This window comes from Tympanuchus pallidicinctus, unplaced genomic scaffold (assembly GCF_026119805.1).
Source record: "Tympanuchus pallidicinctus isolate F22 unplaced genomic scaffold, pur_lepc_1.0 scaffold14, whole genome shotgun sequence".
Lineage (NCBI taxonomy): Eukaryota > Metazoa > Chordata > Aves > Galliformes > Phasianidae > Tympanuchus > Tympanuchus pallidicinctus.
This window is the reverse complement of record NW_026294659.1, coordinates 16,171,972-16,186,788: the sequence shown is the minus strand read 5'-3', so window position 1 is coordinate 16,186,788 and position 14,817 is coordinate 16,171,972. Positions and strand designations below refer to the sequence as shown.

General features: G+C 35.5%; 1 protein-coding gene across 6 annotated transcripts in view; it reads left to right on the top strand.

Moving 5' to 3' along the window:
- Positions 1-14,817, top strand: part of ITSN1 (intersectin 1) — a 120,934-nt gene that overhangs the window by 76,743 nt on the left and 29,374 nt on the right. For all 6 annotated transcript variants that reach the window (XM_052673855.1, XM_052673854.1, XM_052673858.1 and 3 more), the window contains 7 exons: positions 257-498; positions 1,420-1,579; positions 2,438-2,643; positions 3,329-3,411; positions 5,593-5,759; positions 10,502-10,547; positions 13,874-13,995. In XM_052673855.1, the coding sequence (XP_052529815.1) occupies positions 257-498; positions 1,420-1,579; positions 2,438-2,643; positions 3,329-3,411; positions 5,593-5,759; positions 10,502-10,547; positions 13,874-13,995 (1,026 nt within the window). The remainder of the gene's footprint in view (positions 1-256; positions 499-1,419; positions 1,580-2,437; positions 2,644-3,328; positions 3,412-5,592; positions 5,760-10,501; positions 10,548-13,873; positions 13,996-14,817) is intronic.

Genomic DNA, 14,817 nt, shown 5'->3' with positions numbered 1-14,817 from the left:
AAGCGCATTACATTGCAAAATCTTCTCTTAGCTATTAAAGGTTATTGAAAGAATAGCTGGCGGCATAATTCTCCCAGTGGTAAATTAAATAATAATAATAAAGTTCTACCTAGGTGGAGCTTGTACTTGTAATAAAGTTTTCATTTCTCTGTAAGTAGATAAAGTTAATGACTGTGGATGAGATGTATTTTATTTTTTTTTTAGTATACCATTTGTATATTATGTTTCTTAACTTTCTAATGTAATGTATCTGCAGGTGGATGAAAGTCAGACTGGAGAACCAGGGTGGCTTGGTGGAGAATTGAAGGGAAAAACTGGATGGTTCCCGGCAAACTATGCAGAAAAAATACCTGAAAGTGAAGTTCCAGCGTCTATAAAACCAGTTGAGGCAGCTCCTGCACCTAAAGTTTCTGTGCATGAAACAACCACATCACTGGGAACTGCTGCATCTACAGAGTGCACGGCAACTGCCAACAACTGGGCAGACTTCAGTTCAACGTATGTTTGGGTAGTGATTATCGCCTCAAAGTACCATTGGAGTACTTTCTAATTGATTAGACTACGACAAGAAGTTGACACAAGTACACAGATTGCAAAAGATAAAGATTTTGTTTGAAGTAAAATATTTTTCTGTAGTAGTTACAATTGCAGCCTTGTAAAACTGGAATTATTCTCCTATCATATCTAGGTAGATAATACACACTTTCATGCTTTTCATAAAAATTAGAAATGCTGTCCCTGACATGAGAAGAGTTTTGTTGGTTGTGCGCTTGGCACGATTACAGTCCAGACGTACAACTGATTACTCAGCTAAGAGCACATGAAGCAGGCAAAGAAAATAGGCAGAGAAGATTTAAGTTGGATTATTTTATCATGCTCCTCGAGTTCACTGAATTTTGATCATTTAAGTAGGTACTTTGAGGCGAAGGTAGGGATCATGAGATTTGTTGGACATTTTAAAGGATAAGAGATAGTGCGAAACTCTTTTAAAAGAGTTGAAAAGTCAGTAGGAAATAATTTTTAAGCAAAAGAAAAAAGGTAAGGATTTGAAGTAGTATGAGACATAATACAGAGGCATGTGAGAGGTCAGTGTCTGTGCATAATACAGACTGCATTACTTAACATTTTCATTGTATGGGGGGCACACGTGAACAATGAAACTAAATTACAGAAATGGTTGGCCATAAATGAGCAACGATGAGCAATTAACTGTTCTTACAGGCTGCCTTTCAGAAATGTATTTATTGTAACCCTCTCTTTGGTTGCCTAACTTTCACTGCAGAGTTAATTTCACTGCTAATAACTCATGGAGTATTGAATTACAAGAAATAGACCTAGAATGTAGAATTTTTTTCTTTGCATGTGAGCATTTTTATTCCTTTGAATACAGTAGGAATAATGTAATTCACTTATTTTCAGATGGCCAGCAAACACTAATGAGAAACAAGAGACAGACAACTGGGATGCCTGGGCAGCTCAGCCGTCGTTGACAGTTCCCAGTGCAGGGCAGCTGCGGCAGAGATCAGCCTTCACCCCTGCCACTGTTACAGGATCATCTCCCTCTCCCGTTTTGGGTCAGGTGAGCAGCTGTGTTCACTGGAACTGTTCTGAGCCAGCATGAACTTCTGGATAGCAAAGAGCCAGCGTTTACAATTGAAACCCTTTCATGAGATGTGTGAACTAGGACAGTTTGAAGTGCTAATGCATTAGTGTGAACCCATTAACAAAGTCAGTAGCAGAATCTAACACAAACAAGCTGCTGTTCTGCTGTTCTTTGCTGGCTTTTTTAAACTACAGTGGTCCAGTCTTCTTAAAGTTTTGGCTGGGTGCTATTTTTGAATCACTTCCTTTCGGCTTTATTAAATCACATGACAACAATCTTCGTTCCAGAGTGGGTTATATGGTTAAGTGGTGTAGATGAGACTAATCTTCACAGTAGATGAATTCAGTCCATCTGTAAGAGACTGCACTTTCCTCAACTGGACATGTTGTTCTTGTAAGCTAATGTGTTGTTCTAATAAATGCAAAATACCTTAGTGTCTTTGAACAAAACTAAAAGGTAGTATATACAATATATTACTAGCAGCAGAATTTTAATTTTTAATTTTCTGTAAAGTTTGCTTTAAACCTTTCAAAATAACTTTGTCAAGGTTTATTGTATCTATATCTTAATTGTAGAAATTGCAAAGAAGCAAACTCCCAAATAGTCCTGCATTACAGTGATTACACATTAACAGATAGAAATGTAGGAGGTCTGTGGGCGTTTCTTGTATTACTTTGTAATTTTGACTGACATATTTTGCTTTATACAGATGAGGGGAAGTCATAGTATATTGTGGCTATATAAATAGTATAAGAATGTAACTCCATAAGGAGTTTTCTTTGTGGAAAGTGTTGCAAGACTGAATTCTCTCTCTTTTTCTCTAAATTGCATTAGGGTGAAAAAGTGGAGGGACTTCAAGCACAGGCTTTGTATCCTTGGAGAGCAAAAAAAGATAACCACCTTAATTTCAACAAAAATGATGTCATCACAGTTTTAGAGCAGCAAGATATGTGGTGGTTTGGAGAAGTTCAAGGACAAAAGGGCTGGTTTCCTAAGTCATATGTGAAGCTTATTTCAGGCCCCATTAGGAAGTCAACAAGGTATTGTATTTGCTTATACCATACTTTACTTCCATACTATATTGATTAAATATATATGAAGAGTTGCTCACTTGAGTTTTCAAGTTTAGACTCAACTCTGCATAAATATTTTTATGTAACTCTTCTCTGGTAGGTTTTTACTCCCATCGCTGAAAATTCAGGTGAGGAATATATAGGCTGACCTCAGTTCTCCTTGCACTATGCGCCACCACCAATAGACCTAAAGCTTAATCTACAGTCTTAATTATATGTGACTTGCAACTAAGAAATTACTATTTTGACATGAATTACAGCTATATAAGTCTCAGCTTATTTTTTCCCAGGATAAATTACAATACATCAAAGCTTAATCACTTATCATTGTTCTTGGAAGATGAAACAATCAGAATCTAGTTCTGTGAAAGGTGAAGTCAGCATTAACATCACTAATACTAATTACAATGTTTTTAGATTTTTTTTTTCTTCTGAGGGAGAAGGAGGGGCAGCAAACTGTGTATTCCATGCATTTACTTAATTATAACTACAAGTAGCCATCGTACTTGAAATATGTAATTTGTAAGTTTACTGTCTATTAGAAAATTTAGGGAATTGCTTAGGGATACATGTGCATATTTTATTTTTGTCATACATTAAGCATCTTCTGAAGAGATTTAATTTCTTAAATAACTGTTATTCTCTTGTAAAGCATGGATTCTGGTTCTTCAGAAAGTCCTGCTAGTCTGAAAAGAGTAGCATCACCAGCAGCTAAAGCAACTATGTCAGGTGAAGGTAAGCATTCCAGACTGGATGGCATTGACACTATTTTACTATGTGATTAAATGTAAGTAGTCTGCGTATTAACCAAAAATGAGCCCAGAATCAACAAAACAGGTTTGTTTTAAGATCAGGCCTGTAAAAATGTGGGTATGTTGTATATGTGGAAACAATAATTGAATATTTCTTCTACAGTTTATAGTGTTCCATACTATACATACTAGTATGTATGTAAATATTTTGGTATCAGTTCAGTTTCCTATGGAACTGAATTCCCTATTCCCTTCAGAATGGGTTTTTGCAGAGGGCCGGTAAAACGCTTCCATGTTGTTTTTATTTGTAATTCGTAAGTAATTAATGATGCCAGCAATTATTAATGAATGTCTCAATTTCACTCGGTACTCATTTCCACTGTTCCATTAAAGCTCCCTGTAACTGATTGTAGTTTCTTTATTTGAAAGTTGTGATACTTATGGTCAAAGCTACCCCTCATTTTTAAGGATGGAGCATATGGGGCACAGACAGATAATTGTCAGGTCTCTGAAGGGTTTTAAAAGACTTGTATTCTTAGTTGTTACCACTCTTCAACTGGAAGTTAATGTCTCCATACGAGCTGTGCTAACAGACTGTGGGCACTCTAATCCACTTCAGTGCAATGTCTGTAAGGTTAACTTAAATCACAGTCAGAATAAATTAATGGATCTAAATTTAGTTTACAAATTAATATCTACATAATCTCTTCAGAATGCCTTGCATTTTTCAGCTACAATTCTACGTATGATTTCAAGTGGAAGAGTTTCTTTGGTTATTGCTGTATTTTATATGTTACTGACATGAGCACTACAGAAATTAAAAGAAGAGAACATTAGAAATCTGTCCAAAGTGGAAAAAGGGATGATCAGTTATTTTGAAACCTAACTAGTCTTGCTCAGTGTGTATTTCATTAAAAGCAATTTGGAAATGCTGTCTTTTTTGGTAAATTATAGGACATCTTAGGTTATATGTTAGTATTAAAAAGGGACACAATTTATATAAAAACATTTCAAAAAAGCTGTATTTTTAAGAAGTAATAGAAGATGATAGACCCATATTTTATTAGATGTAGGGAACGTGAGAGAATATACATGTATATGGCATACATTGTGAATTTTAATGTTGTTGTGTACTTGTGTACAAACAGATGTATGTCTCCTTCAACTGCAGTTTTTAGGTAAACTATCTCTTAGCTTTCATTAAGCAAATTTATTGTGGTTTGAATTCTTGCTGAAGTTCAGTAGTCAAGTTGAGGTTTTGGTCAGATGTAGTGTTCAAGCAAATGGAACAATCGCCAGTTGCAATGGAATACTTGAACATTTCTGTCAAGTATGCATGATAATCTTCCTGAAATACTGTGAGCTGTTCTTAATTCCAGAGCTGATCACAGAAACATAGGATATAATCTTCAGTAATCTATTGCCCATGTAAAGTTTGTTAATGCTTATTAAGTAAGAATGTATCAAGTTGTGTCTACAGTGTTAATTAATTGTTCAAAATTCTTTGTAATCCTTTCTGTAAAGGTGTTTGGGGTTTTTTTTTGTGTAGTCCTGTGGTACAGTTATGCACTGCAGTACTTAACATCAGTCTAGTGTTCTTGCACTTGAATACTAAGTGGGTGACTGTGTTTTAACAAAATAAAACATTCAGGCTTTGTCTTGACATTTCCCAGCTGTTTCAAAAGATGCAATGAGATGTGTGCTCCCTGTGCAAACCTTCAAGTAATGAAAGAATTCACTGTACATGAGAGCCAAACAGAGTATGTAAGATTAAGACAGATGTTTGGGTACTGAGATTTTTTTCTGCCCTCAAATCTGAAAATGCTAGTCAACAGCACAAATCAGAAACCACTGGGAAATATGTTCAGAATACTTTCTGATATAAAGTAATAATGTATAATATAATAATGTAATGATAATTACACTAGGAAACTATTTTACCAAAAAGATTCCCCAGGGCAGACTTTTGATAGACTGTATTTAGTTCTGCTATCTATTTCATTTTATACATTAAATAATACTGAAGCTTTATGAATAAAGTAATTAATCAATTTATCTTCTGTCTAGCCTCCTAGTTAGATCATATTCTATTCGGCTTTGCAAATGATAATCGAGCAGGTTATCAAGTGTTTCCCCATGTTGTGTATCTATTTCCTTCTTGCAGAATATGTTGCTATGTATACTTACGAGAGTTCTGAGCAAGGAGACCTAACCTTTCAGCAAGGTGATATGATTCTTGTGACAAAGAAAGATGGCGACTGGTGGACAGGAACGCTGGGTGATAAAACAGGAGTTTTCCCATCTAATTATGTGAGACTCAAAGATTCTGAGGTAGAGACATTAAATTGTTTCACAGTTGGCCTGGGGGAGTTATGTTTTCTTTGGTATTGTAGTGATGTTTGCAAGTGAGTGGTTTGCAAGGGACGAAGAAGTATTTGCTGAACATGAATTTGGAAAAGGAAATAATAGTTACATTTCACAACATAATTTCTTAAGTTCCATTCTGAGCCATTTATGACAACAGCTCCTAGATAAATTGATAGTTAACTTAGCAGTTTTGTGGAGACAAATAAAAATAGCTACAATTACTTTTTTTCCAGGTAAGTTTTTGATGGCTGAGTTGTATCCTTCTGTCATTTTCTTTAAAAAAGAAATTAAGGAAAATATTTCAGTTTATTAAATTTTTTTTCTTTCCCTGTTTCAGTGTTCTTGCAACTTAGGGAAACAAATCTAGCAATAAAAATTAGCTAACTACTGCATTGAATAATAGAGGTCCTGTCTCATCTGATTTTATCCTGGAATAATCTGATAGAGCATGTCTATGTTAAACTTTTTTTAGACATTCTTAAGAAAGATGTGTTCTCATTTATGTTCCTTGTCTATTTGGGAAGGGTAATTCTCACCTACCAGTAGGAATTAGCTTATTGTCAGCTGTATATGGTATTGATCTCTTGGGAAGGACTTTTTGTTTGTGTTTTTGAGAATTATAGGTTTTTTTAAGTAAATAAATACAAATTTATGTAGGTGTCATGATGAACAACAGATCAACCATGAGCCAGTAGCTGTGTGCCCCTGTGGCTCACAAGGTCAATGGTGTACTGGGGTTCATTAAAAAAAAGTGTGGCCAGCAGGTCGAGGGAGGTGATCCTCCCCCTCTCCTCTGCCCTGGCAAGGCCACTTCTGAAGTACTGTGTCCCATTCTCTGCACCTCAGTTCAAGACATTCAATCTTCATTTTAGAATTGAAATGTTGTGCTTTATGTTTAGCGTTCAGTTTTGGATATGCCTGTGCTCTTTCCTGCCATTTCAATTGCGTCAACTCTAGAGTTATGAAACAGCCCAGGTCAGTAGAGACCTTGAAAGATCATCAGGTCAGACCTTAAATCTATCTAGTGACTGTGGAGCAGCAAAAAGTTGGGTCAAGTCCCCGACTAGATTAGGAGTACTTTCTGTCAGAGAGAACATGTTTTACAGTAGCAAGTTGTGATGTCACCTCATTAAGATGGGGTAGAGGTTTGTCCTGAAGACAAGTGAGATATTTCTAACACACTTTTGTCTCAAAATCTGGGAATGTATATTGAGATATGTTAAGTTGCCTTTTGTGTGTATTCAAGTATTGGGCGTATCAAATGCTTGTCCTGTCTGATGGAGAAGAGGCACATATTGGCAAGTCTTTGTAGAGAGCTCAGAAGATATTTAATATTTAACAGATATTTAATACTGAGAACTGTGCTTATTAGAGAACTCAGTTTCATGTTTGTCTGATCTCAGCTTGTCTGGGCCTGAAACCACAAAGTGCAGTTTATTAACAATGGTCCGACTGCTCTTTATGCTGGTGAAAACCACATCTTCAGATAAAATCTTGATGAGAAAAAAAAAGGAGGAAAGAGTGCAGAGCTCACGGAGATTTATATTCAGGATGGTTATTTTCCTGAAGTGATTCACATGCCCCCCAGGAGATAGTAGTTGTTCTAAGTGGATAATTGCCATTACACGTACAAGGTTTTGCTATTCAGCTTGGTCACAGAGCCAGTTTTTGCAAAGGATTTCACAATAGTGGCTGTCTTAACTTTCGGATGTGCTGCTGTGCTTGGACAGCTGCTGGCTGATCATGAAGAATTTTGCTAAAAAAACAAATTAGTTTACTCTGTTCTGCTCTGTTGACTTAGGCCTGAAAAACAAGGCAGTGCTAATCATTCAGCAGTTCTATTCATTTACTTCAAGCAACCATACTCAGGAATTTTCTCTTCCTTAAAGTTTGAACATATTAATAAAGTGAATGTCTTTATGTTCTCCAAGTAAGCAACTTGATGGTCTATTCTCAGAGTTTTTGTTAAATTGAGGTAGGTAGGTACGGATTTTTATTTTACCCTTTCCTTGAGACTGGTGTGATAATTACCTCTGCATTGGAATATGGAACCGGTACGGTGGATTTGGAAAACCAAAAATGTAGATCCCTCAACTTATAAGACCTTGTGTAAGTGTTCTGAAAAACATCTTGCAATCAAAACCTATTCAGTCTGGATTCTTAGGGCATTACTGTACAACACAATTGGTAATTCTACTGCCTTGTTTTATTAAACTATCAGAGCAAGTTCTTCTTGTTTCAAAAGATGTTATCATTTGGCACAAAATGTCTTCAAATGCAGTTAGTATCTTAGATGTATAAAAAGGAGATACAGTGATTTATTTGCTCTACACTGTTTTTTTTTCTTAACAAAAAGATGCAAGATATTTCTCCAGGGGAGACCTGAAGTTGGGTCTATCTTTAAGCGCACCATTTCTAATTTAGATAATTTTTGAAACAGGTTTTCTGTTTATTTCTTCTTTTTCTTTAACAAGGATTCAGAGAATCTTCAAACAGAACTCAGGCTCAGTTTAGCTAAGGTGATTTTGAAACTCCCCTCTCAGGATAATCCATGTTTACCAGCAAAGATATAGTGTCACATCCTACTTTATCAGGCTCTACATGCCTAAACCTTTTAATTTTTCCTCGTGTCTGCGGATGGACCCACCATCATTTTGCATGGAACATCTTGTTCCCAGACCTAACTTTGGTCTTTGCATCGAATCACTGTATGATGCTTTTGTATTTCACTTTTTAAAGTTAATATAGGTCACAGTAGTCACAGAGGAAGGGAGGAAGGGGAAGGCAGGAGAGAAAGAGAACCAAGGAAAGAAAGGAAGACTTGCTGGCTTTCCAGAAAGTAACTGTAATCAGTCTTTTACAAGAAAGTTGCACTGAGACCAAAAGATTTTTAACTTGCCTCATCCATTTTCCACAACCCTTCCTAGGATTCACAAAATGTCAAAGGCAGTTGTGGTTTACAAGGTGTATGAAACGTGCTTTTGTGCCAGATGTTTGGATTTAAAAAAAACAAAAACGACCCTCTCCCTATCCTCACTGTCACCTTCCAGTGGCAGTTTCAGGTAATAGGACATGCACACCAACCCCACTGAGATTTCTGCTAATACAGCATTATGAAGTATTTTAGCTCAGTCTGAAAGATCAGGCTTCCATAGTAGCTTTCCTGGAAAATGTCCCCAACATTGAAGTCCTAGAGCAGTCACATACTCTTCAAGACAGTTATTTTTCCTAATAATCTATTCTATTGAGGTATTCAAAACTAATACACATTTTTAAAATGGCACTGTTCTCTCAGTCATTCAACTAGATTCTTAGTTATTGCCTTTATTAGTTTCATTATTAAAAATTCCCAGCTTTTAAAAACATCAAGTTAAGGAGAATATTGAGGATTAAATTGTTCTTTTCCTTAGAGGATCTGGTACTCTGAAAACCCTCCAGTCATTTACGTAGACTCCAGATATGTGAGGAAGATGCTAAGGGAAAAATTGAGAAGAGAGTGAAGCATTGTGAGCATCACTTGAAGGCAATAGGATATGATGTATGTTCAGTATTTCTGACCAAAAGACAGTTTAGATTTGCTATGTTGCTGTCATCTGTATCAGACATTTGTACTGTAATAGCTAAGGCTGGCAATGTACTAGGAAGAAAGTGAGATGATTATTTAGATTATTGGGGGGTTCTTTCCTACAAAGAGTATCTATTAAAAAGATTGGCAAAATGACTGAGGAAAGGGATATGCAAGGTAGAGTCCAAACCACGCCTGGATTTGAATATTCTAATTGCAGGTATGTGACTAGTCTGAAAGTGCACTGAAAAAATTAAGTAAAGATAACTTTTTCCAAGTGACTGGTGTTTTTTAGGAAAGATATATTTTTGAACAGGAGAACTGTGAGTTTGTAAATTAAGAAGCATTTTTATGCTAAATTTGTTTTTTCAGAATACCTGTTTTCTTAAACATAACTGAACTGAACTACTTCCGTGGCTTTGCTAGTTTTTTCATGAGTGTTCACAGAAGCTCTTCTTTTCTCTTGGCTTGGGCAACGGGATATTCACACCTCATCTGAACCCTACCATCCAAGGAATTAGCTGTCTTTGTCAAGACAGATAGCACTATTGAGTGTCCTATGCTCTCAGCTAGGCACAAAAAATGATAGTGGAGCTTTTACTAATGTAACACATATCATCTAAAAAGTTCATATAGCTCATCTTAGGGATTCAGTACAGGATTTCTACATTAACTAATTTTCCATATAAGAAAATTTGGAACCATAATATGTACAGTATTTTAATAATTATGTTTGATGATCTTTTTAGGCATATTTGCAATCCAAATATTTGAGAATTGAAAACTACTATTGTCATACTAGCTCAACCTGGCAACATTAACATTTTGCAGATATGCAGGTTAATAATGAAAATACTATGTAAATTGTAATTACATTGGTATTTACAGTCAGTGGAAGGCAGGAGAGTTAGGAAAGATGTCTGCACCTTTATATAGTTATCCACTTCTGTACATCACATTTTTTAGTTTCTATATATTAATTGCTATCTCAAGTAGTAAGAGTTATGTAAGAACATACTTCATTTGAGTTTTTTTACTCTCATCTTTTTTTGGTGTGTTAAAGTGAAGTACAGTAAATCATTTTAGTATACTGAAGATATAATTATGACTGCTAAACTTACATCTCCCTCTCTATTTCAAGGCTTCTGGAGCAGCTGGAAAAACAGGAAGCTTAGGGAAGAAACCTGGTAAGTCACATATAGTTGACAGCACCTCCTCTTAAGTACTGTGTATATCTAGTCAGTGAAAAAACTTCAGTGGGAACAAAATCTTTTCTATAGTAATAAATTATTTGCTCTTGGTCATTTATATCTTCTGAAATACACTGTTATGCTTTAGTAATTTACATTAATGAATACTGTTTATATTAAATTAATTTATAACCTATTAATCACCATATTGAAGTAGCATTTTCCTTGCTCAAAAACAAGTGTAAACTAAACCAAATAGAACAGTGGAAGCCCACAAAAGTTTCTCAAGTTTCCCAGCATCCCTGAAATGTAAGTACACATTTCACACTGTGGTTTCACAGCGTTGCCCTAATCTGGTATACATTGACTCTGAGCTCTTGTGTCTACTTCCTATTTTCAAGAGCATATACCTTGTATGTATGCCGTGTAGCTTATTGCCTGAAAAGCCTGGTCATATTGCAGATCATCATGTTGCAGATTATTTTTTGGCTTGAAAGAAGTCCTCTTGTTCTTGGGTTAGAGGTCAGGGGAAGAGCTGTCCCTTTAGACGGCTGTTTTTCCAAAGATCATTTAAAGAGCACATTGTCACTGGCAGGCATTTGTAAACATTCCAGAAGGCATCTCTGTTTTTCTCTTCAGTGTATTTATTTGCTTCTGTAGGAAAGATATGATTTTGCATCCAGTTGAACTAAATCAGGAGATGTTCAATGCTTCTGTCCCTTTCTCTGAAACTTATTTAGTTGCTTAGTGAGGTAGTTCAAGGATGTGGATTACCAAGTCCTGCCTATTTCCATACCCATATACATACTCATATTCATGTTTTATTTTGTTTTGTGGGGAGAAAGTTGCTTTTTGTCTGCCTGAACTGGCTCACTACTCAAGTGTGTAAGAGAAAAGAGAGAGGATGCAGAATAGATTGCAGTAGCCCCAGCTTCATTTGTTTTATTTTACCTCTGCTCTCGGCAAATCTGACTGATCCATCCACTTTCTGTGGAAAGAAAGGTTTAGAAATAAACTACTTCTGCCCTTTTAAACTTTGCTTTGAATAACCAAACACAGTTGTGTTAATAGATTAAAAGTTTGAGAGAGGCAGAAAAGAACTCTGGAAAACCTGTAAAAGTGAGACCTGGTAGGAATAACGACAAGATGCTGATAGGTATAGCTACTGTTTCTATGCATGGGAGAATGAAGGATGAGAGGACTTGAGTAGCAGCCTTATAATCACTAATCTGCTAAATCTGAATATTAAACAGAGGAGAGAAGGGTTTGTGTTGACAAAAGGTGTATTTAGAACTTTTTGGAATTTAAGAACAGTTTAAGAGCAGTCCTGCCTATTTTTCAGCAAGGAGGTTCATGGATGTTTTTGCCACAGAAGTGAAAGGCTAATAAATGAGGTGAAATATTCCAGTTTATTCTAGAAGCAGCAGGATGAACAAGTGAGTGTTGATAATAGCCTGTGTTTGACAAGGAAGAGAAAATGCTGTCTTTTGGAATTTAAGTGGCATTATGGGGACAACTGTATCTGTGAGAAGACATTTCTTTCTCTTTCTAAATGAATCTCTTTTGGTAGAGGACAGGTTCTCCTGGCCTGAGCTGTAAATGAATTGGATCTCTTCTTAGTAATTCAATATTTAAATATAATAAAATTAAAAGTCCTTCCTGGAATAAAAGTTTTTTTTTCTTTTTTCCTTTTTTACTTGAAAAAACAGAAAAGAAAAACAAACAAACAAACAAAAAAAACACACACAAAAAATCCCCCAAACTTATTTTGCTGCATGTTTTCCTCCAACTTTCTGCTTTTCTTTGACATGAGAGCTAGATATTAATTTGTAATTCAGATCAGTTCACAGTAAAAATTCTATATGCTACCAGTTGATGAAAGAGGATCTCTGATATCTGGAGCCGTGTGGATTGTCATTATGTAGATAAAGTTGTGATGTTTTTTTTCTGAGTTACAAGCTATAAGATTTTTGTTCTCTCAATAGAATGCATAGTATGATATATTGAAGATGATGGTTTTTTTATGGTAGAGAGAGGATTTTGCATAATAAAAAAAAAGACCAATGCCCATATTTAGTTTCTTTGCTAGTGTTCATTTTACTTTCTGAATTGCTCTGAGGTGGGTGAATTGATGCAATTGTGAAAAGCCTACCATTCCCCTGAGATCTTGTAGATCTTTTAGCACTACAGCCATGTATCCTGTCAAAAAGCTTGCTTTGTCTTTGTACAGAACAGTCTGTGCTGCTGCTGGCTTTTATCTGTATAGACCTTTCTATTCTACCTACAAATATCATATTTACTTAGCATTTCTTTCTTCCTTCTTCTGCTTTCAGAGTTGAAATGCTATTTTTTATGTTCCAGATCCTTGTGTAAAGCATCTTTCTAACTCTCAGCCAGGACCTTTTTCATCACCTGTTTGGTCCACGCTTTTACCGAAGGTTTCCAATAATCATTGTATTAAATATACTCTCTCTATCATCCTAACCATGTTTTGATGACATGATTAACCTGACTTAAATGCTATCAGTCAGACAATTCAGCCCTAACTGCAGCCACTTACAAGTTCCTGTCAGTTCACATCTGTTCAGAAATGGGTTAACCCTGTCAGACTTTGTGGTGATTAAGTTTTCATCTATATTTCCACAACTGTAAAATGGCATGAACTGCTCTATCCACTTTGGCTAATGTAACTGAGAGAGAATTGTGTGCTTACCATTACTCTCCTGTCACATTTTTGCTGCTAGGTGAATTAGAGAAGGCACCGGTTTTCTATTAATGTCTACAAAAGAAAGGTTTCAAAATAAACCCTGCCTGTTGCATTTCAGAAACTTCCATTTTTTGTCTAGTGTGGTGGTGAGAATTTTTTTGCAGACCTTTATTAGTTTACACCTCTGTTACTACATCTTCATAATACTGTCGTCACCGTCTATCTCTTAGTAGGGAACATCGTCCAAACTGATGCTACAAAAACATGTTTATTGGAAAACAATATTTATAAAACTTGATTTTAAGAGCCACATGGCTTTAATTATGGTCATTATTCTTCTCTATTTCAGATATTTTTTGCATCCTACCCATACAGCTCTTGCATCTCTGTTCTCTTATTCCTGTACTGCTGTGAACTTTTTAAGGAGAAACTTCTAATCTGTTTTGTAATTATAGTTTGTATTCAAGAAATTATGTAAATGCATTACAGTTTAATGGAAAAAAATTCAAAATGGATATACTGTACCAATGATAATAGCAGAGTCAATCTTGAATAGAATGTGTTCTTTTTTTTTTTTTTTTTCCAGATTAACTTTTTTTTCTTCCTGCTTTAACAGAAATTGCCCAAGTTATTGCCTCTTACACAGCAACGGGTCCAGAACAACTCACCCTTGCTCCTGGTCAGTTGATTCTTATCAGAAAGAAGAACCCAGGTGGCTGGTGGGAAGGAGAGCTCCAAGTGAGTTACTGGTTTTTGGAATAAAATTACATGTAAAAGAATCTGTGATTTTATTTTTAATAGTTCAAAATGATAAATGTGTCAATGCTAAATACGTTATTTTGAAAATGTTCTGCAACTAATCTTTTACAAGTAAAATGCCTTTTCATTCTAATTTGTTGAAATTGAAATAACTTTGGAGAATGGCAGGAAAAAAATATATTTCTTCACTGTGAGGCGGAGATACCCATCTCACAAATCAGACCTGGCCTGCAATCTGCTCTCCTGTTCATTTTCCTGGAGGCTCAATGTTTGACCTAGTTCAAACTTAATTTTTTTTTTTCCTCATTTCTACTTCCCTTCTTTGCTTTCCTGGTGGTATTTTTTCATTTCTTTGTCCGTAAATAATTTTCCAAGATTGTTTTTGTTTTCACTCATGCTCATCTTTATGTTGTTCACTTGTAACTTGAGACTCAAAGTTTATTTTAAGGCACAAAATAAGCTTCGCTTGGCAAGAGCTGTCACAATTGATCACTTAACAGCTAATGAGCAGAGTGAGTTGTTTGGTGGATTTTTTTTTTGGTTGGCTGTTTTTGTTTTGTTTTTTAAGTTCAATTTCTTATTGTGTAAGTTCTTATCTGTAGTTTTGGATACTGTACTATCATACATTTAGTTTTACAAGTGTTTTTTTCATTCGATGTCCTGTTCCTGTTCTTTTCGTTCTCCTGTTTTAATACTAATACTAGTCCTTGCCTCCTCTATTACGTGTGCCCAAAGGCTAATGGAACAACATGGTGAAGTGGTTTGAAGAATTGATAAAAAAAATAAAAGCAGCAACAACAA